This window comes from Aspergillus multicolor (genome assembly GCF_047715735.1).
Source record: "Aspergillus multicolor strain CBS 133.54 unplaced genomic scaffold BDW74scaffold_2, whole genome shotgun sequence".
NCBI lineage: Eukaryota > Fungi > Ascomycota > Eurotiomycetes > Eurotiales > Aspergillaceae > Aspergillus > Aspergillus multicolor.
The window spans coordinates 525,939-551,322 of record NW_027395953.1 but is presented as its reverse complement, the minus strand read 5'-3'; the positions used below and the strand labels follow the sequence as shown (position 1 = coordinate 551,322).

General features: G+C 52.2%; 9 protein-coding genes across 9 annotated transcripts; 6 read left to right on the top strand and 3 right to left on the bottom strand.

Moving 5' to 3' along the window:
• Window positions 1–1,156, top strand: BDW74DRAFT_43691 (uncharacterized protein). The gene is made up of 2 exons (XM_073732792.1): window positions 1–768; window positions 842–1,156. The coding sequence occupies exons 1-2, from the start codon at window positions 142–144 to the stop codon at window positions 1,073–1,075; spliced, it is 861 nt and encodes a 286-aa protein (XP_073588511.1). The 5' UTR covers window positions 1–141; the 3' UTR covers window positions 1,076–1,156.
• Window positions 1,157–2,158: 1,002 nt separating this feature from the next.
• pdeA (3',5'-cyclic-nucleotide phosphodiesterase PDE1) lies at window positions 2,159–4,243 on the top strand (the record flags this gene model as incomplete). The annotated part of the gene is made up of 3 exons (XM_073727765.1): window positions 2,159–2,680; window positions 2,791–3,440; window positions 3,493–4,243. 3 exons carry the CDS (start codon window positions 2,159–2,161, stop codon window positions 4,241–4,243), a joined length of 1,923 nt encoding a protein of 640 aa, XP_073588510.1.
• Window positions 4,244–4,429: 186 nt separating this feature from the next.
• BDW74DRAFT_143727 (amidase) lies at window positions 4,430–6,567 on the bottom strand. Its single transcript, XM_073722908.1, has 3 exons — window positions 6,403–6,567; window positions 5,748–6,340; window positions 4,430–5,688 (listed from the first exon to the last, which is right to left on the bottom strand). The coding sequence occupies exons 1-3, from the start codon at window positions 6,534–6,536 to the stop codon at window positions 4,553–4,555; spliced, it is 1,863 nt and encodes a 620-aa protein (XP_073588509.1). The 5' UTR covers window positions 6,537–6,567; the 3' UTR covers window positions 4,430–4,552.
• A 217-nt stretch (window positions 6,568–6,784) lies between these two features.
• On the bottom strand, window positions 6,785–9,099 carry gwt1 (putative GPI anchor biosynthesis protein Gwt1). Its single transcript, XM_073732790.1, has 2 exons — window positions 8,430–9,099; window positions 6,785–8,365 (listed from the first exon to the last, which is right to left on the bottom strand). Exons 1-2 carry the CDS (start codon window positions 8,523–8,525, stop codon window positions 6,974–6,976), a joined length of 1,488 nt encoding a protein of 495 aa, XP_073588508.1. The 5' UTR covers window positions 8,526–9,099; the 3' UTR covers window positions 6,785–6,973.
• A 2,860-nt stretch (window positions 9,100–11,959) lies between these two features.
• On the top strand, window positions 11,960–13,938 carry BDW74DRAFT_143720 (uncharacterized protein). Its single transcript, XM_073722907.1, has 3 exons — window positions 11,960–12,628; window positions 12,704–13,422; window positions 13,483–13,938. The coding sequence occupies exons 1-2, from the start codon at window positions 12,322–12,324 to the stop codon at window positions 13,291–13,293; spliced, it is 897 nt and encodes a 298-aa protein (XP_073588507.1). The 5' UTR covers window positions 11,960–12,321; the 3' UTR covers window positions 13,294–13,422; window positions 13,483–13,938.
• A 304-nt stretch (window positions 13,939–14,242) lies between these two features.
• Window positions 14,243–16,836, bottom strand: BDW74DRAFT_165166 (uncharacterized protein; the record flags this gene model as incomplete). The annotated part of the gene is made up of 5 exons (XM_073726383.1): window positions 14,243–14,609; window positions 14,680–15,601; window positions 15,632–15,639; window positions 15,751–15,755; window positions 16,048–16,836. 5 exons carry the CDS (start codon window positions 16,834–16,836, stop codon window positions 14,243–14,245), a joined length of 2,091 nt encoding a protein of 696 aa, XP_073588506.1.
• A 187-nt stretch (window positions 16,837–17,023) lies between these two features.
• On the top strand, window positions 17,024–19,026 carry BDW74DRAFT_186253 (senescence-associated domain-containing protein; the record flags this gene model as incomplete). Its single annotated transcript, XM_073731226.1, has 2 exons — window positions 17,024–18,107; window positions 18,164–19,026. The coding sequence occupies exons 1-2, from the start codon at window positions 17,456–17,458 to the stop codon at window positions 19,024–19,026; spliced, it is 1,515 nt and encodes a 504-aa protein (XP_073588505.1). The 5' UTR covers window positions 17,024–17,455.
• Window positions 19,027–19,612: 586 nt separating this feature from the next.
• On the top strand, window positions 19,613–20,212 carry BDW74DRAFT_143716 (uncharacterized protein; the record flags this gene model as incomplete). The annotated part of the gene is made up of 1 exon (XM_073722906.1): window positions 19,613–20,212. A coding segment is annotated over exon 1 (254 nt), but the record flags the coding sequence as incomplete, so codon positions are not given.
• Window positions 20,213–21,307: 1,095 nt separating this feature from the next.
• BDW74DRAFT_43587 (putative serine/threonine protein kinase (Kin4)) lies at window positions 21,308–24,988 on the top strand. The gene is made up of 5 exons (XM_073732789.1): window positions 21,308–21,422; window positions 21,622–21,907; window positions 22,076–22,938; window positions 22,993–23,287; window positions 23,344–24,988. Exons 2-5 carry the CDS (start codon window positions 21,649–21,651, stop codon window positions 24,900–24,902), a joined length of 2,976 nt encoding a protein of 991 aa, XP_073588503.1. The 5' UTR covers window positions 21,308–21,422; window positions 21,622–21,648; the 3' UTR covers window positions 24,903–24,988.
• Window positions 24,989–25,384: the final 396 nt, after the last annotated feature.

The window sequence follows — 25,384 nt, the reverse complement described above, 5'->3', positions numbered from 1 at the left end:
CCTGCGGTTACTAGGTGAGCAGCAAAGATAGGAACTTATACACCGTATATCTACGCATGCTCTGTCGATCCCCCTCCTCTTCCCTTCTCCCTCTCTTCTCCTTCCTTGCAATTGTCCCAAGACGAGGCCCATATACACGAGATGCGCGTCTCCCTCTCAAAAATCTCGCCTCGTGGCCTCAAACCTTACGCGGCCGAGTTTCTCGGAACCGCCTTGATCATTGTCATCGGCGACGGAGTGGTTGCCCAGGCTCTGCTTTCCGACTACCAATATGGCACCTGGCTTTCTATCAACCTAGCCTGGGCAGCGGCAGTCTGTCTGTCCGGCTACCTGGCCGATCCCAGCCCGGTCTGCAACCCAGCCATCTCGATCATCATGGCTTTAGTGCGACCGCAACCGGATCAGTGGAGGAGACTTCCCGGTAAGCTGCTGGCCCAATTCCTGGGAGGCTTCGTGGGTGCTGCCATCGTCTACATCAACTACCGTTCAGCTATCCTGGCCTGGGATCCCGAGTACACGATCCCAGGAGGCTCAATCCTCAGTCCTCGGGGGCATCACTCGGCCGGTATTTTCTGCACCTATCCGGCCGCCTTCTTCTCTTCGAACTGGGAGGCTGTGTTCAATGAAGCGCTTGGGGCGTCCGTACTCATGTTTGGCGTCCTGAGCATCTCCGCCTCTGCCAACGCGCATCGCTTCCAGTCGCCACAGCTCTCTATGTTCCTGCTCCTGCTTGCCATTGGTGCTGCTGTAGGCTGGCAAACAGGATACGTACGTGACTCGCTAATCGATTAGCGACTCCCTGACTCTTACTGCTGTTTTTTCTGAACTAAATTCTTTTCAGGCGATCAATCCAGCGCGTGACTTTGGCCCCCGGCTCTTCTCGGCGTTAGTCTATGGTAGGGAAGTGTTTACGGCGGCAAACTACTACTTCGTGGTGCCGCTGTTTGCCCCCTTCGTAGGCTGTTTTGTGGGAGCGACCGTGTACGATTCGCTACTCTACGAGGGTAGCGGGTCGCGCATCACGGACGCTTTGGATAAGGCAGCTGATCGTGACGGTGAACTCCGACTGGACTGATTGGAGTTATCTCAGATGCTCAGGTGGGCCATCTCCGTGCCCAGTGTGCTTCCGCTGGGAGTACGCTACAGCGAAGGATGGTCGGAAGGAGCAAGAGCGCCGAGCGGGCACTAGATCGGTGCTAAGATGCGGCTCAGAAGGTGCCAGCGATAGTGGGAGTGTTATAAAGCCTTGCGTGTTATTATAGAATCATAGAAGCCAGATGACGGCGGTTGAAGAGGATTTGGTTGTTTGTTAAGCGAGAGCCTAGGTCGGCTTTGACGTTTTGAGAACGCAATGACCCTTTTACTATGGCTTATCCTGTATGGGCAGACGGGATGACATCCATGGATGCAGCAGGCTTCTTCCTGCCTCTTGGAAGCTGATTGTCTGCCGGGCGCATATAGCGACTGATGACCGTTGATAAATAAACAGGGCCAGTTTCCTGCTTCCCCGCAAAACGCAGGGATGCCTATACTTCGATCGGAGACACTACATATGTATGACATGCTGATCGCCCGGGAATATACACCCACGGCGGTCCTCCAGTATACAAAGTGCTCTGGACTGAGTTGGCCAGATCCACACTTTCCGCAGCACCAGCGAGAGCACCAGGTCCAGCACCAGGTCCAGCACCAGCCTCCATTAATCGCTCCTTCTTTGTCCTCTCCTCAACTCTTCTCTACTCCCAGCCAGGCAACTCTTCCTTGCCTCTCTTCATCAAAGCTCTCTCATTAATCATCTCCACGTCACTCCATCCACATTTTACAATCTTATTGTCTATAACCCGTATCACCGAGTTGGCGGCTAGTCCCGCGCCTCACTACTCGTCTTGTTTCAGACATCTACGGCTTCGAGGTTCCAGAAGCCAGCCACCAAACCCACCCCGGACTATACGCATCTTTCCTGTGGGTGACCGCTTCATGAGCACTGTGCACATGCTCACTTTGTACTAGCTCTTACTCCGCACCTAACCGTTCGCATTCTTCGGTTAGCGCCTCCTGCACCCCAGTCAGCGGGTTACTGCAGTTGCAGCTGCAGGTATCCCCAGCCTAGCTTCATATCCACCAGGCTTGTTCTCCGGCTGTGGAGACTGTATCGACGATGTTTCCGAAGAAGAATAGCAGCACTGTCTTGAGTGTGGACAAGCCCAAGGTTGCTGGCAGGCCAAAGAAAGCTGTTGCACCTGACGACAAAACTTCTCGCGTCGCCAAGGGTTCGCATGCCGACGAGCGCTCTCAGGACGGGCAGGGCTCTCATTCTGCCAGCCCCCATGCCGACAAGGGCGGCCATGATAGCCGAGGCACCCAGGCTGACCAGGGCTCTCAAGATGATAAGGGTGAACATGGCGACAAGGGCAGACAGGTCGACAGGGGATCTAGGGATAACCAAAATACTCCAGCTGACACGGAGTCTTCAGAAGACAAAGGGAAGGAGAAAGATCAGGATCATTCCCAACCCTCTCGGACTGGTGATGAAAGGTACAATTCTCCAGTCTTTTTCTCCACCGATGACGAGCCGCTATCCGATGCTAAGTCTATGGATTCTGCCGAATTTAGAGACTCGAGCAGTCATGGTGACCATAATGACAAAGAAACAGAGCCTGCCTTGCATGTTGTCGTCCTGGTAAGTCTTGAGTCTGCACAGTGAATCCATTGTCCATTAAGGATCTTTCCCGAGGAACTCCCCCCTGCCACCTGACAAACACCGAGAACTAAGGCTGATTATCTTCCTAGGGTCCGACAGGGGGTCCTCGTGAAGATAGAATTACCGGTATCCTTGTCCGATCTACAGCTTCTAACTGGAATCCAAATTCCATGGTCGCCGTCGATGCAGGTACCCTGCTTGGCGGACTTGTTCATGCAGCGGAACAGTGCGAGACCGAGAACGGGGTTGTCACATCCGGTCCCTTTGTTGGGTTACACCTGCCGCACAGAACTGCTGGTGCAAACGCAAAGCACATTTTTGAATCAATTATCGGGCGCATACTCATCACACATCCTCATTTGGATCATCTGTCAGGTTTAGCCATCAATCTTCCGGCTTTGACTAAAGGAAACAGCTCGAAGATCGTTGCGGCGCTGCCGTCCGTGATAGAGGCCATGAAAACTCACATTTTCAACAACCTGATCTGGCCAAATCTCTCCGATGAGGATGAAGGCGTAGGGTTGATTACGTATCAGCGCCTCGCTGATGGCGGAAACCCCATGCTGGGTCACGGCGAGGAGAATGGTTATATTGAAGTTGGATCAGGATTGCTTGTTCGAGGTCTTGGTATCAGCCATGGGAAATGCAAGGTAAAGACAGGTACTAGGACGTACGCTGTTGAAGAGAGCCCCAGCTCCAACATTCCTGCAAAGGGACAGCATGGACAAGACATGGGATCGTAAGTGGCTTGCTTCAAGATCCTTCTTAAGGGCTGCACTAACAGTGTCTAGAATTGCAAGTCATGCCCGACAATCACCTTCAGGACAAGAAGCACTCTTTACCACTGTCGAAAGCTCGGCGTTCCTCCTCCGCGACCAGAAGACCGGAAAAGAAATCATCATTTTTGGCGATGTTGAGCCAGATTCGGTATCTCTCAATCCGCGCAATAAGAAAATTTGGGAAATCGCTGCACCAAAGGTGGCTTCTGGCAACCTGTGTGCCATTTTCATCGAATGTTCCTACACGGACGCTATCAATGATCTATATCTCTTCGGCCATCTTTGTCCGCGCCACCTGGCTAGCGAGCTGTTCGTGCTATGTGAACTTGTAGCTAAGATTAAGGACATAAGCTGGTCGCCAAGTCCCAAACGCAAACGACAAAGTAGTGCCGAGTTGAGTGCAGGTGAGGGATCAAGTCGGCGCGCAGGTAGTAAGAGCAAATCTGTGTCTCCTCGAAGCAGCAGCAAAAGACGTGCACCCTCGGAAGGCCGTCTACGACAGGCGACCGGATCCTCGGAGTCGGCGCCCCTCGACGTTGACCGTCAGACTCTTCACAACAGGGCAAGTGATTCTGAGGATATTCCCGAAGCCAAAAAGCCCTTGGCAGGTCTTTCGGTGTATGTCATACATGTGAAAGAACTTTTACAAGACGAGGAGGACGCCGCCGAGACTATCCTCCAACAGCTGATCGATGTGGAAGCGATACATCATATGGGTGTTGAGTTCCACGTTCCTAAGCGAGGCGAGAGCATTTATTTCTGACCATAATACTGCTCCTGCGCTCGGATTTACCGATGGAATACATCGGCAATGGCATGAACACCACGTACCTGGTATTTCCAAGCTGTATCATCATTATTATTAATTAGCGACGGCGCAAAGGTTTGGCGGAATTTTCTGGTAGGCGTTGGGTCATAACATTATGGTTAGCCGGTTATGGTGGCATGAGTTATGTATTATATTCATTCTTTGCGAGGTTAGAAACTAGACAACTTCATTATGCTCATTCTCAAGTATTTCAAAACATGGCTGGGGGTATCTGTATCCTAGTGGTCGCGTTGAGTGTGTTTCCTAACCCAACACCTGCGCATTCGCAATAACATCCTCCCAAACTGACTCCGCACCACTTGGAATTGTCAAACCCGTGGTCTGTTCAGCGGACTCGGTCACGGGCTCTTTATTCTCGGGGAGATCCAAGATCCCCTCTCCGTCCCTCGCGAACGCAATAAGGTCCTCCTCACTCCCCCACTCTCCCATCGCCATAATACCAATCGGCACGCGGTGTCCCTTGTCCTCTGCATATCCCGCTGGACAAGAGATAGCCGGGCAGCCCGTAAAGTTCGCCAGCCAGACATACTCCATATTCCTCACAGAGGATTTCCCGTCCGACACACCGCGGGCTAGATCCGCGTCTCCACCGGCAATCCTCCACCCGGGGATTGGAGTGGTAGGTGTAAAGATGAGCAGGCCAGGGTGCTTCTGGAATAGAAAGCCGAGGTGAGACATGATGAGGCCGCGGAGGCGCTGCGCGGCAAGGAAGTCCTGCGAGGAGATCTGGTACATGCCCATTGAGACCAAGACCTTGTTCGGCGCGGTCAAGTTCTTGATCTGGTTGGATGAGAGGCCCGACGAGATCTCGGCCATGATTGTTAGGACGTGCGCGCGGGCGCTCTCGGGGATATACGGGATCGAGATGTCGATGACGGTGTAGCCCTGGCTGCGGTAGAAGTCGAGAGCCTTGTCGAAGACTTTGCGCACGGCGGGTTCAGCGCGGTCGATCCAGTCGCGCATGACGCCGAGAGTCTTGTTCTTTGGGCGAGATTCAGCGGCCACTAGGTTCAGCTCGGCGAGGGGGTCAGGGAAGGCGCCGGATCTGGCGTCTTCTGAGGGGGTGGCGGGCGCCGCCATGACTCTGTATCCTAGGGCTAGGTCGTCGATGCTGGCGGCGATAGGGCCCAGTACGCCGACGGTGCAGGCGAGACCGACGGTTGGGAAGCCGCTGACGCGGCTGTGCGAGGGCTTGAGGCCCCAGACGCCGCAGAAGGATGAGGGGATGCGGATTGAGCCGCCGCCGTCGGCACCGAGGGCGATGGGGACGAGGCCTGCGCCGACGGCGTAGCCGGAGCCGCCGGAGGAGCCGCCGCAGTAGTAGTGAGGGTTGTGCGGGTTCTTGGGAGTGCCGAAGTTGGGGTTGTTGTTTGTTGTGTCTTGAGCTTGCTGTTAGCTTGGGTGTTTAGGTCCTGGTCTGGAGTGGTTGGCAACTCACCCAGGCCTAGCTCGTGCATTGTCGATTTCCCGATGACAATGGCACCTGCTTCCTCCCACTTCTTGACGCACCAGGATGTCGACCCGGCGAACTCGCCTGTGAAGTCCATCTTCGTCCCGAGCGTCCGTCGGTACCCTTCCATATGCACCTCGTCCTTGACCGTAACCGGGATACCGTCTAGCGGCCCAAGAGGCTTTCCATCCTTGTATCGTTGCGTGGACGCCGCAGCAGCGGCGCGGACTTTCTCAACCGCACATTCCAGAAATGCAACCGAGTGCTTCCCGGGCGGTTTCGTGTCGCGACGGGTCACGGAGAGGAGAGAGTCCACGACCGCCGTTGGGGTCACATCTCCTGACTTGTAGAGCGCATGGTAATCGGCGGAGGTATAGTATCCCGCGTTTCCTTTCCTCCTTGCCTCCGGTGCGGGAAGACTTGCGGCGCTTGGCGCAGCCGTGGCTTGCTCACCGGCGTGGACGGGGATGACGGTCGGATCGTAGCGGGCGGACCACTGGTCCAGGTTTGGGATTTCGCGAATGACGCCGAAGCCAGCGTTACGCCAAAAGTAGCTCTGGACGAAGCCGACGTTTGAAATGCTGGGCGAAGAGGCGCGTCAGTCTGAACTCTGGAGCGGAGGCTTGAAAGGGGCATTGCTCACAGCGAAGCTCCGATGGCGAGCGGCGTTCCGCGGAAAACCGGGATGGTCTGGTCTTCGTTCTTGTAAGGCACCGACGGGCCTTCGCGAATCTCTGGGTAGTTGATGAAGGGGGCATTCCCCTTTAGAGACGCCATGATATGGTTGTCGGCAGCGACTGAGGTTGGAAAGGGAACGGGAGGTGGAGCGTCAGACGGAGCTGAAGCTTGGGATAAGCTCGAGCTGCCCCATATTTGTTTGCATATTGCATGTGATTCTTGGTTATGCTTGTTCTTTTGTTCTTCATTTCTAACGATAGCCTGTTTATTCTATTGCATCTCTTTTCATGAGGCTTTGGACTATAATTACCTTGCAGCCTTGTCTTATCGACTTGTATAGTATCTCGGCTTGAGCGTCAATCGCCGCATTCATACTCGAGTATCCCTGGCCGTGTAACCGAGGTTCACAGTAGCACAAGTGTGAGACGAGGCTCAACCTCAATATGACTACAATGTTTATAATTCATATTGTGCAATGGCATAAGGTCTAGTGAAGTTCAAATTGCATTTTACAAGCGTCGGTACAAGTCAGACGCTCAGAGCGATAGCTTGATATTGGCCTTGTCCAGCCCTAGAGCAATCCCCGTGATGACGGCGGCATAACCGATCAAGATAATCATGGCTTGTGCATTACTCACATCCAGTGTCGGGACGGTCAAGTTTACCGCGCCGGTAAGGAGATTGGCAATCAAGAAAACAGCCAGCCCTCCGCGGTTGAAGGCCTTCATGATTGGGCTCGTCGCGAAAGCTGTCCGTTCTGCTTCCTCGTACTTACCGGACACCGACGCTCGGTGCACCCAAGGAAAGAATATAGTTTCAACGAGGCAGAAGAGAAAGAGCTGGGCGTTGTTGAAAGCTGCTACCCAGAGGACGTACGGCATATTGGCGAGACGCCGGGAAACGGGTATGTTAGCTCCATACCCTAGGAAGTAGGTTGAGTTAAGCGCAAATAGCACTACGCAGCCGAGTGCCTGTAGTCCTGCGCTAGTAAGCACGCGCTTCCTGGCTTGTTGCGGTGTCGTCGAAGGAGATATCCCACTTGGGATAATTCGAATCCCTGTAGCACGCCCCGCAAGAAAGATGGCCAAGTACCCCAAGAAGGAGAAGACTCCTTCACGGTTCTTGGACAGCAAATCAGACCCTCGAGGGGACACAAGGATATAACCCTTCAGGTCGGTCGACTCAAGTGCCACTTGGTAAAGTACAGCAACCGCAAGCGAGAGAACCTCATACGATGGAATGATTGTGGCCAAGCTCTCGAAAATCTCCACAAATGGGGGTAGAAATCCCAACGTAAAGAAAAAATTCCAATGCACGCCGTATTCGGTGGCATGTTCTGCGTAGTCCAAGTTCTTGACGCTATAAAGACGGACCAGTCCCAAAACGAGAAGCGGGACCGAGTGGCGTACTGACGAGGCGAATCGCTGTGTCAATGTTTTCTTCGGTGATGCGCCGCTCTCCCGGCTCTTTAGGACAGAGCGCGCGGATACTACGCCTCCCGAAAACACGAAAGAGCCGACTCCCAAGTCCATCAATGAAGTCCCCCAGTTCTCTGCTTTAGCGAAACGGCGAGGGAAAACACGAAAGTCAACCGCTAGTATAGCGATGCAGGTGATAATCATCATCGCTGCTCGGTAGGTTGTGAAGAACGGGTGAATTGGCAAGGTCGCTCCAGTCTCATGTTGCGAAGCTGTCATCTGCGGTGGCTTTGCCTTTGTTTGTGTCCGACGAGGCTGAGAATTCAGTAAAACTAAGATAGCCGGAGATATCAACAGGAGGTTCAGGAGCCATGGTGCGGAAGAATAGAAGGTCGTGGCGAACAAAATGGCCAGTACGTTGAGTAAGAAGTCGGTGATGAGAGCGGCGGGACCGTAGGGTGTAAAGAAGGAGAGTCGGGACTGTAGCACCGACCAGAGGAATACGGAGGCCTATTTATCGCAATGCGTCAGTGTGCTGGAGCGACGAAAGCAATGATTCCGGTCTAAAACTAACGGGAGCAACGAGGGTCACTGCATTGATCTCCAGAATGCTCCCTCCGGCCAGGTTGGACACAAATGCCTCCTTCCGGAATTTGTAGTCTGGGTCCATTTTGGCAGGCCAGTGCAGCGTCAATCGTGGTATGTGAGTTGACGGTCGTCAATGGGCCATCCTTGTTCAGCTGTGCAACTGTGGAATTGGGAACAGAAGCCGAGTTGTTCCTTATGACATTGCGATCTGGCATTTTCCGCGTTCTGGAATTACGGGTAATAGCGCCGCTTCCCGTCTGCTTGAAGTGACAATACTGTAATCCTGTTACCATGTCTTCCCCCAGAGTATACAACAGCATCCCGTCTGCCCAGGTGTTGTTTCAGTTCTGGTGGCACGACTTCCATCAGCTGCAGCAACATCCATCTTGCATCAGGACATCATGACCATGTTTTGCCTGAAGCTCAACCTCGACGATTGATGCAGTAACCTCCACGAGCTCAGTCTGGCGGCTCTGCCTCGACTATCCTACCCCGCAACCGAAACGTAAAGAACACTCGAAGATTGTTCTGGAATTCTATTCCGAATATATCGCGGGATGCCAGCTACTGCTGCAGCCTGCTGCGCGGACATGTTTCCAAGCTAGGAAGAACAATCTACTATCTGCACCGAATCCATGAGCTCGAAGCTCCGAACACCTCGATAAGCTGATTCCAAATAATGCTTCAGCGGGGCGATCGATCGTCTGGTTCGATTAATATACCGTTCCATAGAAAGCCATCGGACGGAAAGGTCAGCGATCTTGAATTCTTGATTCTTATTGATAAGCCAGCGGACCTTGGACTGAGATCGGGAAACTCGTCACGAAATTAATCCTCACGATCGCTATTTTAGCCCAAACCGCATTACTGCCGTACTCCGTATATTTAGCTTTGCCTGCTGAACACGTGGAGTGAGCTGTTCCGGTGCCTTGGAGACGGAGTCCACTGTCCAGCTGCGAACTATGAGCGCCACAAGATCGCTTCCAAGGTTGTTTTCACGCTACCCAGTTCGGAAATCAACCGAATATACTCCGGACACCAGGCTTATGGCTGCGGCTGTTGAGTTTTCGCCCAGAAATCCAACGAGTATACGGTATGAAGGTGCAATCAGAAAACTTTCATCACTGGTATCATCGACGTAACTAGTGTTAACCATGGCATAACGGCGTGTATATGACCCTGGCACAAACAAGAAAGTGCGCGCAACCGCAGGGGCAGCGGTTTCGAGTATATGATGTTTCATGCTTCAAAGCTCAGCGGCCACGCTCTTTCTTCTCTCGTCATGCAACTTCCAAAGCCCACACCTATGAATTCGAAGGACATGTGTATATTGTGCTCTGTAGTACACATTGTACATTCTGATGTACGTCGGAGCATCCGTCTGAGTACGTTGCAACTTGCAACTTGCAACTTGCAACATACTTCGGAGACCAGGCTCACCGGAGTACATATCAGATACCTTTACCTTTTTCAAGTACTGATAGACGAGCTGAAGAAGATCCTCCGCTCTTCATTTCCGCGTATTTCCGCGAGCTACCCAATGTCATCTTCGACAATTACTGGGTGAACCATCGAAAGCTTTGGGTGACGAATACCTGTATCAAAGAGCGCAAGATCAGTGGTACGCTACGCGGTGACAAAGTTCGGCGGTACTTCGGGGAAAAGAGGCTGGGCGCCCTAGCGGGAACCCGAACGAACCATGATTCAAGATGGACGACGAGTATGAAGAGCAATTGAGTCAGGTCTTTCTGGGATAATGCGAAGATGGCTAGCTGCCTGGATCGCTTCGCGGCTTCCGCTGTCTGGAGTTTGAGACTGAACTGAGTCGACTCGACACCTGCGTGACAGGAATAGATCGAGGAGATCGGGCGGAATTTGTTCCGGTACGTCATTGCATGGCTGAACGCACTGTTGTCATTGGCTTTTAGTCTTTGTCCCCTTGCCCAATCCCCACTTCTATTCTAGCGATGCGGCGATGGCTGCTACAGCTATGATTCTGATTTCGGCTCCCAGGCACCAGCCCCGATGCTACTAAGAGCCACCAAGGGTAATCATGAAGGTAAAGAAGCACCCCTGGTCCCATACGTTGCAGCTGATGATGTCGAGAATACCATGGCCTGTTACCGCCAGGCAACCTGCAGCACCCTGAGATTCAAACAGTGTGGAGTCGGCTTACACCTTCCGCGCGCGTGGCTCAGTTCGCACCATCCATGGTTCTAGAACCTCTAGTCTCGCTCTTCCAAGATTCAACGATGGAGATATCGGACACGGAGGCATCCGGCCCTCTCATGATCTCTAGCAAGGGCTAGTAACCCAACATTCACCGCTTACGAGGACCGCTTGGGATTCGCTCAACCTTGATGGTTCAGGCAGCTCTGTGGCCGCCAAGGTTACAGATCTGTGGACTCGATTTCTTCATTCTCCCGGTACCCGTAGTAGTACGTATTGTTACTACGGAGGCAATGTGCCGGCGATATACTCTTATGTGTGAAGAAGCAGTGTCTGGAGGTCGGCAGGTCCATCAACTACGTTATATGGAAGTAGTCAGCTCTGAAAGGCCATGCCTGATGAAAGGAGATAGAGCAGCGCGACTCAGCATTCCAACTGTCTAGGTCAAGTTGTTGACACCTGTCTCTAGGCGTCCTCGTACGAAGTTCCGGCTCAAACAGCAACATAGTACGTCCTCGCCAAATATATCAGATTTTGATGCTCCTCCGTGTTCTAGCGGGACTGAGCCATGGATCCCAAGGGTCTAGCTTCTGGATTCATCTGTCGCCACTTCAGCCATGTGGCTCGGGTAAACGTCGTACACCGATGCTACCGATTCGTTGCCATTATTGGTTGCGTTCGTGGGATTGAATCGCCTGGCATGAAAGCATAGAACTTTGCGCACTGTACAAACTATACTGTTCTCTTGGACCCCGGAATGCAGATCGGGGAGGACATACCGACAGCCAAACGGTATTGATTTCCTCGATTTTACGGAGCACGATCAACATCGGGTCTCACATTAGCTCCGCAGGGCCACACAGGTCAACTCTAATCAGCAGTGTTGGCGTGCAAGTTTTCTATTTGTACAGAGTACCATTTCCAGTTGGGAACTAGGGCATGTTTACGGCCTCCGTGGGTGGGTTTGTCGGAGGATTCCATAGCGCGGACCCATAGCAGTAGCTCCTTTGGAAGGGACGCTATGCTCACAATCGCATTTGCCACCAATTCCCAAGGTATCTTTCGTCCTTTGTGAATGTCGATTGGTGCCTTATGCACCTGAGGGAACTGTTTATCTTGGGAATTCTGATCCACGGAATATCCCGGCCCCAGAGTCCCAAACTCTCAGAAAACTACTAATGCTTAATAATGATGCTGGGATCCAAAACGATAAACGATCGATAATAATAATAATAATAATTGACGTTATTATTCCAGGTACTGATCGGGTGGCTGCTTCAGATTGAGCTCAGATTTTGGTCCAAGCCCTCCAAGGACCATACGGCCTAAGTCCGAGCCGATCTCAGCTGTCGACATCCGCGAGTTTCCAGTGGCTTGCCTTGCACTGGGGCAGATCCCTTTATCTTTGTCCTGCACCGCACCCTGGATGGGGCTCCGTTTATTTATTCTTTCCTGACCCCTCTCCCTCTTAACTACTTCTTTGTTCAGCCTCTTTCATCTGTTCCCCTCTGGCCCACCGCTAGGCTTCGTCTTACCACACAGCCCACGCATATGGCACCGCTATAACTACGGTAGCAGCAAGGGAAATCCGGTATCAGTGGCGCACAACCGTTGGATGTAGGTAGTGTTCTTACTCCCATCCAGGCCATTCCATAGCGAGAGAATTATACCCATTAAACCGGTCGATCAAGACTCGAATCGGAGCCAGAATGTGCTCCAACCAAGACTCCTCCCAGTCCAAGAAGAAAGAGACCCGGGCTGGGACGCGTAGAGTAACGTCGCTCACCGCAGAGCAACTGGAGAGGAAGCGCGCCAACGATCGTGAAGCCCAGAGAACAATTCGACAGCGAACGAGAGAGCACATTGAGCGACTGGAACTTCAAGTGGCCGAGCTTAGGGCCAAAGGCGACAAATTCGATGAGATCATGCGAAGGAATGCTCTGTTGGAGACCGAAATCCGCGCCTTGAGACATCAATTATCTATGGCAACGGGGAGTCCAGGGTTTCAGAATATGGGTGAGCTTGCATCTGTCGTCTTCAAGGCGAATCTCCCTCAACTTCAACTTGCTAACTCTCATCGACTCGGGGCAGAAGAGCCATACAGCCAACAACAGGCGTCGCTCATGCCATCGCCACAATACCCCGAAGCTTTAGGTCCGAACCCAACATCAAGGACGCCGTCTGCTCTATCGACGTCAAGTCAAATCTCGACCTCGCGAGACTGGCCACCTTACAGCTCAACTCGCTCTTCTTCAAAATGCGAGTCCTCGGATACCGAGTATCCCGTTAAAGTCGAACCCGGGTATCCGGTCAAAGTTGAGCCCTGGGCTTTTGAAGGCCCGTCCCCAGTGCCAGTATCGATGTCCGTCCAGCATCCGCACATTGCGTACCACTCCCAAGGTACAGCGCATCTGCCGGAGCCCGCTTTCCAGCAACAGTACCAGCAGATGTATCACGCCCCAAATCCTGGCCGACCAGCTGGGTTGGAGTTACCACCCCATCATCAGCATCTTCCGGAAGTCACGTACGAGTCCGCTCAGCGACCTGTATCAGCACCATCAGAGAGTCAAACAGCCCCATATCCCACGCTACATCCACCGCCACAATTCCAACAGCTACCGACTCATCCCGCCCAAATTCCGAGAAGTGGATATGAATATGACTGGGTTCCTCGATCGTGACCCCCAAATGAGTCAGAGGATTTGGCTTTTTGAAAGAAGAAGAGGGATGATGGCAGACATCAGAAACTAGAAACAAATGAACCGACCTCATAAGGTTGTGCGAGGACAAGCCTCGATCTAAACGGCCCTGTACGTGAGCCCTTCAGATGTTCTAATGCTCGTTCAACCAGCTAACCGTGCCCCAAACAGTATGGCCTACAATTCCATCTCAGAAACCCGCCCTCCAACTGCTCGACCACTACCACATCTCATCGGTCGTCCCTCGGTAGCTGATACCAACAAGCGCTCAACCATATCGCTGGAACATGCTACGAATACGATGAACTGAAATTATATTCTCCCCTCAATGAAGCTCAATTCACTACGAGATTTCATCTAAGGCCAACGGGTGCTCGCTGTGCAGCCGATTCTCATCCGCATTCCGGCTCCACGTGGTCGATTTCGAATTCTGGGGCACAAATTCTAAGCGGTTATTAGTGTTCAAAAACCGTGTCTTTTGATCCTTTGATAAGAGGGATTGACGTCATCTAGTGCATATAAGTGGCCGGAAAAAATACCCTTATGCGCCACCTGTGGGCATATAACATGGTGGAGAAAGACGTTGGGCAGTGGAGATCGGAGGGAACATCATCATGATTCTATTGTACAATATAGATAATAGATACCCAGTTCGAATGTACTATTTGCGGTACTACCAATCTTCCCTCTACAAAGATGGACTATTCTAAAATATGTTCCTTTACCTCGATGTATCGTTTCAAGCAAGTAATCGTCAGGCCAAGCTTCCCTAAAATCAGTGAATAGGGTGAAACTTGTAAACAGGGATGCTCGAGGCCCGTAGCATTGGTATGTTCCGCTGTTGGGGGAGTGTCCAGCACAACTACATCCAGGTCCAGCCCAACCCATTTCGGCCGTTTCTCTCAAGCCAATTAATACACGTGGATTTCATTCAGCGCGTGTACTGCTTCTGCAGCAACTTGGCGATCGTCGTAAGCTGGATGTTACTCGTTCCCTCGTAGATGGCTCCGATCTTGCTATCCCGGAACATCTTCTCCGCAATCCCTTCACGAACGAAACCCATGCCGCCCATCCATTCGACCGCAGATCCAGCGACGCGGCCGGCTACTTGCGAGGCGTACAGCTTAGCCATAGCAGCGTCCTGCACAAAGTCCTGACCAGCTTCCTTCTTGCGGGCAGCGTTGAAGACGAGAGCGCGGGCGGCGGCAATCTCGGTGTAGGCTTGCGCGATCTGGTGCTGCATGCCTTGGAACTCGCCGATGAGTTGGCCAAACTGGCGACGGTCGTTCCAGACGTATCTGTTGACAATTTTAGTGGTTTTGCTTCGAGGATACGTAGAGAAAGATGTAGTCCGAGTAGCAAACTTACTGTGCGGCGTTTTCCCAGGCGCCAAGTGCTAGACCGGTCATCTGGGCGGCGATACCAATACGGCCTTCGTTCAGTAGGCCAATGGCGTACTTGTAGCCCTGGCCTTCCTCGCCCAAGAGGTTACCCTTGGAAATGACGACGTCGTCAAAGTTGAGCACGCAAGTGCTGCTAGCTTTAATTCCGAGCTTCTTCTCCTTCTTCGCAATGGAGAATCCGGGCGTGTCCTTCTCCACGATGAACGCAGTAATACCCTTGTACCCCTTGCTAGGATCCAGGTTGGCAAAGACAATAAAAACACCGGCCTCCATGGAATTGGTAATCCACATCTTCGATCCATTCAGCTTGTATCCGTCCGCCGTCTTCTCGGCCTTTGTCTGCAGAGCAAAAGCATCTGATCCGGAAATCGGCTCGGACAAACAGAACGAGCCAACAGTGCCGGTAGCCAGCTTCGGCAGCCATGTCCGCTGAACTTGGGCGTCACCCCACTTCAGGAAGGCAGTGTTGACAAGGGTGTTGTGAACGTCAACCAGAACACTAACGCTGGGATCGACACGAGCAAGTTCCTCAATTGCCACTATCGCCGCGGTGAAGTTCATGCCCGCACCGCCATATTCCTCGGGTATCTCAATGCCCATGAGACCCTGCTCGAAGAGCTGCTCTACTAAGGTCGGGTCCATAGTCTCTGCTTCATCCATCTCTCGTACTTTCGGGCCAATCTGCTCCTGGGCAAACTTGGATACCGTCTCGGCCATCAGCGACTCGGTTTCGGAAAAGTGTGTAATTGGTGTGGGTGTGAGGCTGGACAGATCGGCTTCCCGCCGTCGGCACGTAGTAGAAAAGGCATAAGTGCTGTCGAGAGGCAGGTTAGCAAATTGTAAGGTAGTAAGCCGCCATAAATGCAGGTATGTGACCGTAACATAGCCTTAAGCTGCGCACCCTACGGCCAGAGTACTAGCATACCTTTGAGGAAGTCGGCTGGTCAAGGGTCGAATTGCGACTGGGCGGAGAGAGGGTAAGGTGCGGGACAAGGGCCGCAGGGCACGGGTGATAGACGCCATGGATGTGGAATACGTGATCTAAAGGGTAAATAAAACGGGACAAGGGTTTGGAGATACAGAGAAGACGAAAGGGAGGAGGGAGAATACAAGAATGGGGAAGAGGATCCGGGGTAGAGGAAGCAATCACGAGGCGATGATCTGCCTCGGTTATAGTCGGGTCTTGGCAATGCACCGAGGTTCTGCTCTCTACGGATTCCCTTGCAGACATTTTAGTCCAAATATTGATTATCATTCCGTTCGCAGTCACTCTCTTCTATCTCGATCAAATAAATTCTCATAATGAATGCGAATCTCTGACCTAAATATGAACCACCTTCTCCGGATCAAAGGCCGCCGCCTGCGCAAAGTAGTAACCCCGCTGGTTCGCCATCACTCTCTTTCCAGTCCGCTGTTCTGTGTAATCGCAGTTGTAATGCGTGTGTCCAAATGCCCAAAGCCGCACTTGTGGCTTCTCCCAGCATGTCTCGCCTGAGAGATCAGTTGAAAACGCTGAGGATATCGGGCTATTGGCGTGCGCAGGGTCAGAGGCCACGGGATCGACTGTTGGAGAGTGATGGGTGAAAACCACGATTTTTTGATGAGGCTTCGAAGCACTTATTTGCAAGACTTGTTCGTTGAGCCACTTTCTGTCTGCCTCGTGGGCTGCAGAGTGGGCTTCGACAGTCCAGTCGCTGATATAATAGAAGTCGTTCAGGCGATAGCTAACAATCTCTGCTTGGGTATCCGGAACCCTGGAATTTAGCGTGCATCCGAGCACTGTCACGTCGTCGGAAATATCATATCGCGTCTGGTCGAGAAAAACAAATACCCCTAGTCCGGTCTCCTGGATTCGTCGTTGGCTAACATCCTCGGAGAACTTTTTCACTCGATCCCTCACGTCCAGCCAATTGGAACCGTATGGCTCATGATTTCCCAAGAGAATGAAAACGATCTCAAATCTTTGAAGCTGCAATGTCAAAAAGGTGAAGAGCTCGTCGTCCTTCACGGTTCCTATGTCGCCCAGGAGCGCGAGATACGGGGCTCTAGGAGGAATATCGAAGACGTCGTACGCACGAGGATTCTCCAGGTGGAGGTCCGATAGAATTTGAAAAGCTACCATCGTCATTGGCTCTGGCAATGGGGCCCTTGTTGAAAGGAGCTGCTTTTAAGCGCTCTGGCTAGGGGCAGGTCAATCTATGTAGCCGCCGTTGGTGCCGGGGTCGGTTCTAGTTGAATCAACAACTTGAGATGGTTGGCTCTCGGCAACTCCTGGTCTCCAGCGTACAAGTCAATGGCCCCTTGATCAGTTTTTCCAGCTGCTTCTGGTCTTTTGCTCGTTTGGCGGTCACACATGACGCTCAGTTTTGCTATTCTTACTGGATTCCAGCCACTCACAGTCTAAGTGGCGGTGCAACCTGGAGAGAATTGTGGCGCAATCGTGGGTTTGGCGCTTATTCATCAGCGCGATAACACCACTTAAAGACATCCTAGACAGCCCTCCAAGAGCCCAAGATTACAGCCTGCGTCATATTAATTATTTCCTCTCCCTTTTTCGCTGTTCGCTTTCGCCTTCTCTTCTTTGTTTCTATTTCTCTTAACAGTTGTGGTTGGCCCCCGCTTCGAAACTTGACACTGCAATTTAGCCTCCACAGCCTGAATAACGTCATACAAGTCGTTTGGCTTAAGAGTTCAGAGCCCACGCTCATTCTTTTTGTGTCCGGAATTTCGACATCGCAGCCATGGCATCTACCTCAAATGACCCTAGGCTTCTTTACAGCATCAACAATGTCCACGCATTTCATGTGCAGGACGGTGAAGAGTCGAGTCTGACGCCCTCGGGCTCTCAGACGCTCTCCCTTCTGATGGTCCCAACGACAGCCTCCATTGCTGAGAACCAGAATACGCCATTTTCGTCCGCTCAAGAGACTCCGTCTGAACAAGACTTCTACCTCCATTTGCATCTCCCTCCAGAGCTAGATTTAGCTCTTCCTGCCACTACTCAGATCTATCACCAGCCCCCGAGTAGCTATTTGATCCCGCGCTGGGATTTGGGACCGGATGCGGGTGCGTTTATCCGTATCCAGTTCCCTGGGATTGGGGCTAGACCCAATAAAGTGTCACAGGAGGATATCGATACATTCGAAACTATTCTCGCCCAATGCACAGCCTTCCATGATCGCACACAGGCCTCGAAAGATCATGCATCCTACAACCCGGCGAGCTTCGCTCCCGGTGAGGGCTACGTAACCTCTGCGAGCGCTACAGGGCCTCATAACAAGGCGGATGCGCATGGGCGAATAGTGCTTATCGATGAAGAAAATGGCAGTGTGGTCGGCGAAATGGAAGGATACGATGTCGTCGAAAGGCCTGACGTTAAGCCTGGTTCGAAAAGTAAAGCTACCTCTTTACTTCCCAGGCCCATGGCTAAACTGACTTGTTTATTACAGGACCCGTCCAGATTCAGCTGCCTGCCGAAGGCGAGGGCAATCAAGTCAGCGTTAGCAATGTGTCGGAAGAATACCTTGCAACGTCACGGCATCCTGCATACAAAGACTCGTCTCTTGTCCAGTCATCTGCCACGGCTTCCCGCCTAATTGTTACTGGATCTACATATCTTGCGAACGCATTAACCAGTGGCGCTGACGCTTTCACCAAAAAGGTTAAGCCTAACCCAAAGCCAGCGACATTTTCAGATGCTACGCATACTCGAATCAGGAAAATTGGAACATTTTCCGATAGTGCAGCAGGCATATCATCCAAGACAGTCGGGCAAGTTGGACGGTATGCGCAGAATTTTGGAGCTTCACTGGCCGGTCGCAAGGACAATGGGAAAGCTCGGGGCGACAACTCGAGGGTCCCAGCTCACGGCAAGCCGGGTATCCTGAACAAGTCCTTGATTGCTTTCTCTACGTTGGCGGATGGCGTTGAACAAGGCGCGCGGAATGTACTAACGTCTGGATCCTCGGCTGCCTCTACAATGATTGGCCATCGTTACGGAGCGGAAGCCGGGACGGTTGCTTCCAATCTGACAGGAGGCATCAAGAATGTGGGGTTAGTTTATATTGACGCCTCCGGAGTTAGCCGCAAAGCTGTTCTCAAATCTGTCGCCAAGGGTATGGTCGTTGGACGTATGAAGGACGGACAGCAAGTCGTCGTCGGCTCAGGCGACGGCGGAGAGCTTTCTCCCCAAGGACCGAGTCGCAGTCCGGCCGGCAGAGGGCCATCTCCTAGCCCAACGCCGCCTCCCGCATACGGCGCTCCGGGTACCTTCTCGGTCGGCGGGGCAAGTATGTCGGGCGGGAAGCGCTAAGCGTCGGCCATCGACAGGGCTTCATTCTTCTTTCTTCGGTCCTATGATTGTTTCTGATTTCCGGTTATATATTATGTATTACGAGCCACGGCAGGTTTTTATGTCTTTTGTTTCGTGTTTATTTCAATAAGTGCGTGTTGTTGCCTAGGGTAATGTGTTTGATATACAGTAGCATCTCTGCTTCGGGTTGTGGGAGAGGCGGCCTTTGTACTTACAGCATATAACATACACTTTTGTCTTACCATATAATCCTCATCTAGATAACTTGCAATTGATATCTGATCATCAATAGTCGCTCGGTAGGATAGGGCGGAGCAGATTGGGTTTCTGTAAGACGCTATGGGCGGGTTCGGAGTTATGTAAGTAAAATAGACTGGAAATATATATCATTCCTGGCAGACCGCATAGACATTATTTATCCCTGGTAGCGCATTGAGACCAAAGAGCAAAATTCTATATCTTTGTTAGGGCAAGGAATGGCCATAAAGACTACAAGTTCTCAATTGACTATAAAGGGATGCTAGTTAATTGATTTGGCCTGCTGTATAGTACCAAGGCTGGCTATAGAATCTGGGGAGGCCTGAGAGCTCCTTGGGTCGAGTGGAGCCCCCTTTACCGTGAAAGAGCCCCGAGTATCCATCTTTCCTCTAGCTTTGCTGGACCTGGACCTGCGCTATTGAAAGCTCTCTATGAACACTGTCTAGCTTTCGAGACGATGGGAAGCATAGTTGTCAATTTTTGGGCGATTGACCGCAAGTTTGCAATGCTTTTGGCAGCAGCAGTGGTTAAGATGAGGATCGGCTGCGCCCGCGGCTCTAGCGACTTCCCAGCCGCGATGAAACAGTGGTTCTCTGCCCCTGATCATTTGGCAAATGGCCCCGGTTTTGTTCAGAACCAGCCGTGGACGACGGTGATACTGGGTGGATCTATTATTATCATGGTTATCGGCATTGGCAGCTTCAACGTTAGATAACTCAATTCAGCCTGGAGCATGAAGCGCCATCAATGGCATTATCATCGCATTGACGGAGCTCTCTTTAGTGCTCAGTAGCCCAGCGCCTGTGCGTCTCTGGGTTTCAAGCCTGCGAGTAAGAACTGCGTTTATTCATGCACCGAGTCCTCGGCCATCGAATCACCACCAGAGCAGAGGGATGGAGGGCAGCTTCGAGCTTCGAGCACAGTAAAGTAGAGGACGGGAATAATATCAAAAAAGAGAATTAAAATCCAGAATCACTGGCATCATCATCGGTTTGTAGAGAGCGCCTCGATCGTTGCCCGCCCTGCAACCCAACTATTAGTAGACTACGGCTTGCTCTTCCTCACCTACTCACTCCCGTCTCTCTCCCCTTCTCTTCCTTCTCGCCCACCCCCTCCCGCCTCCCCTTCCTTTCTTCCTTTCGTCGTTTTCTTTCTTGTTCCCTTCTTGCTCCTCACTTGGGCCCATATACCCTTCTCCTTGGGGCTCTGGTTGCCGCGCGCTCTTGTCTCCCCTCGCGCCGTTGCCGTTAACCCCCTGTCCGCTCATTGCGGCCACAGAAAGAGTCGACCTCTTACAACGCCCTCTTGCCGCTGCTTCGCTGCTCAAATTCCTCCCCCGGCCGATCATGCTCGCCATACTCTAAAATACACCCTGGCTTTTCAATTCGTCCAGCAGCAGTGTTGGGTTGGGATAGCTTGCGTCCGACTTTAGACCGTTTGGCTTGTGCTGGTCGCGTCTCCCGAGGCTCCCCTTCCCGCCCGCGTTTGTCGCTCCCACTCATTGTCGGCCTCACCAGCGCATTCCCGACCAGGGAGCCGAGTACTTCTGGAGAGAGCTGGAGTCCAGAGGCAATTCTGCAGTGCAGATCAACCACCGTCATATTCCCGCTACCGAGGTTACAATTATATCGAAAAACTTCCCAAAAACAACATATCTCCTTTGTCACGAGCTTCCCCTTTTCCTGATCACTTTTTTTTGAGCTTTGATTCTATATCATTTTTCCGCCTGACCTGGTGTCCTCGGTATACCAACGACAACAACGGCCTCGGTGATAGTGGTTCTTGTTCTTCACTTTTGGCTGTGAGTTCCAGCCCAGCCTTCTTATCGGTGCCAGCTTACTGTTCATGAACTAACTCAATTCCGATCGCAATTCAGCTTCCGATTCGGCCGACAAGCTGTTGAACTTATCCTCGAAGTCGCCGATCAAACAGAATTATAGGGGGAGAGAAGAGATTGAAGACCCGATAAATCAAGAGGAAGACAATTAATTAGGAAGGACGATCGCGTGCTGGGCCTCCGGTCCCTGATTGCAGCTGCTCAAACGCATAAGGCTGATCGCTGATTTCCGTCTGTGCGTGCCTGAAGAGGCCGCCTTGGACTGAAACGCGGCAACCAGTCTAGCGGATCAGAAGCATAGGTATGTGACAAGCGGCTATCTCAAACGGGGATTCACACCCATTACGAACCTGCTATCAGTATCCCATTTCTCCCTTGTCCATCTGCATGCACTCGGCAGCAATGCGCCCATTTGACGTGGGTAATTGCGGTAGACGCGGAGCCGAGCTATAGTCACATAGCGAGATGCGCTTGAAATCACTGGGCTAACTTGACTATAGCATACACTGCTCACAACTTCTTCGGCTATGAGCAATCCTATCACGCAGGCTCTGCCACGCACCCATGCTGCTCCAGCTATGAACTCTGCGGCTTTATCGTCCGCTCCCAGCAGTAGTCGATCCCCTGTCTATCCGGATCTCCTCAGTGGACCACCTATTCCGCCGCCAAGGACATCATCCAACCAAAGAAGCCGTGGTTCGAACACAGCATCCGCCTCTTCTGGAGAGAGATCGGGATCGCGTTACAAGGGAAAGGGCGAAGAGCGCAGCCGCCGAGAGAAAAAGGGTGAGGAATCTCGATCGCGCCGTCAAGGGCCCAAGTCATCCGAGGATCTGTCCAAAGGGCCAAGCACCCGCACTCAAAGCTCCGCGCAACCCGAGGACCTCATGGCGATAATCCCGAGCGATAGCACGTTGATAAAAGAGTCAAGCACAGTCATTAATCAGCTTTTAGTGAGCAACTCCGCGGTCGATATCGAACGAGAACAAGCCCGGCAAGCTGCCGCACCGGTCGAGAACGCTACCACTTCGGGACTGGGGTTAATGGGCGGCGAAAGCATGGAGGACGGGGGTCGGGCAAATCTGCCAAGTCGACAGGAGTTTCCCGAGCATACCGTTAAGCGTAAAGAAACGACATTCGGCCAATACATCCTCGGGCAAACGGTGGGCGAAGGTGAATTCGGCAAGGTTAAATTGGGGTGGAAGCGTGATGGTTCGGTCGAGGTGGCTATCAAGCTCATTCGTCGTGAGTCGCTTGGTTCGAATCCGACGAGGTTGCCCAAGATTTACCGCGAAATTTCGATCCTGCGAGATCTTCATCATCCGAATATCGTACGTCTTCACGAAATGGTTGAAACAGATCGCCAAATCGGAATTATCATGGAGTATGCGTCTGGCGGAGAGCTTTTCGACCATATTTTGAGAAATAAATACCTGAAGGATAACTCTGCCCGACGTCTGTTTGCGCAGCTTGTGTCCGGTGTCGGCTACCTTCACAAGAAAGGTATTGTTCACCGTGATCTAAAGCTGGAAAACTTGCTGCTCGACCGAAACCGCAATATCATCATCACAGACTTTGGATTTGCGAACACTTTCGACCCCACCGATGAGCTCAGCGAGGAGATTGAGTATAACCTCACCAACAAAGAGTTTGTGAAGAGGATGCGCCTGGACAAAACCAACGCCAAGGGCTTACGGCGAGGAGACTTGATGCAAACGAGTTGCGGAAGTCCTTGCTATGCTGCTCCAGAGCTTGTGGTGAGCGACTCACTTTACACCGGCCGAAGGGTGGATGTGTGGAGTTGTGGTGTTATACTTGTGAGTGACTCTGCACCTTCGCATGTCTATTTGCTCCCTACTGAACAATATTAGTATGCTATGCTTGCGGGCTACCTTCCGTTTGATGATGATCCAGCCAATCCCGACGGTGATAATATCAATTTGCTGTACAAATACATCGTCACGACCCCTCTAACGTTCCCCGAATACGTTACTCCTCATGCCCGTGACCTTCTGAGACGAATTCTGGTCCCTGATCCTCGAAAACGAGCAGATCTTTTCGAGGTCGCGCGACACAGTTGGCTCAGCGAGTATGCTGATCTTGTTTCGCATATCACTAGCAGTACGACCAAGGTTGCTGATATCGCGGCTTCTACAGCTTCTCAAGGTATGGGCTTTCCCTTTGTCCGATCGACAACATCCGTTGCTGACCAGTTTCATCAGAGCAACCCAGAGAAGCCCCGCCACTTGCTCGCAGCGCTTCGGTCAGAGAGCCACCCAAGACGCATCATGGCTCGAGCCCTTCGGTCGGAGGTCTGGTACACCACCCAGGGGATATTTCGCAGGACCAGAGCGACAGATCCAAGACCCCCAGAGACACGAAACGCCGCACCGTCCAAGTCGAATACGTTGCCCCCCAGTCTCAGACATCAAGAGGAGAAACCTCCGGGTCCAGTGCCACGGTTCAGAATGTATCTCCTACCGAGCCCGTATCGACAAGGTCAAAACCGACCGGACAGGAGTACCCTATCAACACTCAAACAGCGTTGGAGCAGTCATTACCAAGTACTTCTGCCCCTGCCCCTGCACCCCCAATTGCGCATCTACCTCGCTCTACGTCCGACACGGCAGCACTCACGGGCACGACGCAAACCGCACGACCTACAACTGGTGCATCAATGGCTTCGTTCAAAACTGGACGTTTGCCATCCCGCGGGTCTTACGGACAGCCAGTGGCGCCAACCGTGGCAGCGACGAATGCGGAAGGGCGACTTGCGCAGCCAAAGAGCAAGCAGTACGTTATATCTGCACCGATGCAGCAAGAAGCCGCACCATCTTCCGGCATGGGCAGCCCAAGCGTCCAGAATTTCCCAGCCAAATTCAACACCACACCTCGGCAGGAGCCTCCGAAGGGTCACAAGAGGTCCAATACTGTCTCAGCCATCGGCGAGAAATTGTTTGGAAGGTCTGGTTCTCTATTTGGAGGCCGCGGGGGCCAGCAAAATGCATCAAAGCAGAAGGCAGGCAAGCGTTACCCGCCCACAAGCATGCGAGATCCGTACGCCGGAGATGACACCAGAGCATCTATGGATTCACGTCGCTCAGCCCAGTTTGGTTATGGTAACCGGAAGGCTAGCGAGACGGGCAGCGAGAACAAGTCGCGTCGTTTTTCTTTACTTCCACCCTCATTCTCCCTTAAGGGTCTTTCTTCAAGTAGATCGCAAACGCCTGACGAAGATTCACAAGGGGATCGCTTTTCCGACAACCGCGAAAGCCAGCGTCCATCGACAGGGGCTGTACGAACCCGCACTCGAGCTACTAGCTACGGGGCCCACGATACGATGGCCGGCACAGCGACCGACGGCCCATCAGACGACGTTATTGTCCATGATGAACCAGTGAACTACCAGACTCGCATTGATCAGCAGTTCGCGGCTCTACATTCAAATAACAGCGAAACTTACCAGCCGACTCCATATGGTACAGTCTCAGCAGAACAAGTTCATCAAAACGAAACTGAACAATATTACCGGAATCATTACGCCAACCATTCGACCCCTAATTACTACGACGAATACAATGGCGTGTATGACAACACTTCCGGAGCATCATTGCAAACGGGACGGTCTTCGAATCGGCCCGGTGTCTTGCAGAAAAACCACCGGAGATTCGCAGACGCGTACGAGAATGAATCGCATCATTCTGGTAGCTCCGGGGCAGCCCGCAAAGTCATGGATTTCTTCCGTCGACGGGCCAAGTCCAGAGCTGGGGATGAACGCTAGAGGATCCAACTTTTCTCCTCCTCGGCCTCGTCTCATATCTCTTTTCAGGTTTCGATCTTTGTCGACTGCGTTCAACCCTAATCATGGCATGTGGCCAACATAAGAAGGCCCGAGAGACAACCAACATATCTGGTCATGATGACTATGCTTTGTGCTTTTCGCAACCAAACATTCAAGAACGCTGCAAAGACATTGACACTGGGCCCGAACTTCGAGTTAATCGATGTGAATCGAGGCGCGTTTTGTTTGACGCGTTTTTGGGTGAAACGGCCAGGCTGTAGGATCCAGTGTTGAAAGAGCAGAGGTTATTTGGATACCCCGTGATACCCGCGCAACTTTCGTCTGTTGCATGTAGCCATCGGTTTGTCTTCTGTTGTACCAGCAGCCATTTTTTCTTCTCGCCGTGCATATCCACATCTAGCATGTTTGCGTTTATTTTGTGCAGGATAAACTTTTGTTTCCTATACTTATTTCCTTTGTCC

Coding starts and splice junctions, on each gene's coding strand:
- gwt1 (XM_073732790.1), bottom strand. CDS start 8,525: ATGGACCCAGACTACAAATTCCGGAAGGAGGCATTTGTGTCCAACCTG. Junction 8,366..8,429: donor CAGTGACCCTCGTTGCTCCC/GTTAGTTTTAGA, acceptor TGCGATAAATAG/GCCTCCGTATTCCTCTGGTC.
- BDW74DRAFT_143720 (XM_073722907.1), top strand. CDS start 12,322: ATGTGCTCCAACCAAGACTCCTCCCAGTCCAAGAAGAAAGAGACCCGG. Junction 12,629..12,703: donor TCCAGGGTTTCAGAATATGG/GTGAGCTTGCAT, acceptor GACTCGGGGCAG/AAGAGCCATACAGCCAACAA.
- BDW74DRAFT_43691 (XM_073732792.1), top strand. CDS start 142: ATGCGCGTCTCCCTCTCAAAAATCTCGCCTCGTGGCCTCAAACCTTAC. Junction 769..841: donor TAGGCTGGCAAACAGGATAC/GTACGTGACTCG, acceptor AATTCTTTTCAG/GCGATCAATCCAGCGCGTGA.
- BDW74DRAFT_43587 (XM_073732789.1), top strand. CDS start 21,649: ATGAGCAATCCTATCACGCAGGCTCTGCCACGCACCCATGCTGCTCCA. Junction 22,939..22,992: donor GGAGTTGTGGTGTTATACTT/GTGAGTGACTCT, acceptor GAACAATATTAG/TATGCTATGCTTGCGGGCTA. Junction 23,288..23,343: donor GGCTTCTACAGCTTCTCAAG/GTATGGGCTTTC, acceptor CAGTTTCATCAG/AGCAACCCAGAGAAGCCCCG.
- BDW74DRAFT_143727 (XM_073722908.1), bottom strand. CDS start 6,536: ATGGCGTCTCTAAAGGGGAATGCCCCCTTCATCAACTACCCAGAGATT. Junction 6,341..6,402: donor CTCGCCATCGGAGCTTCGCT/GTGAGCAATGCC, acceptor CTCTTCGCCCAG/CATTTCAAACGTCGGCTTCG. Junction 5,689..5,747: donor AATGCACGAGCTAGGCCTGG/GTGAGTTGCCAA, acceptor AGCAAGCTCAAG/ACACAACAAACAACAACCCC.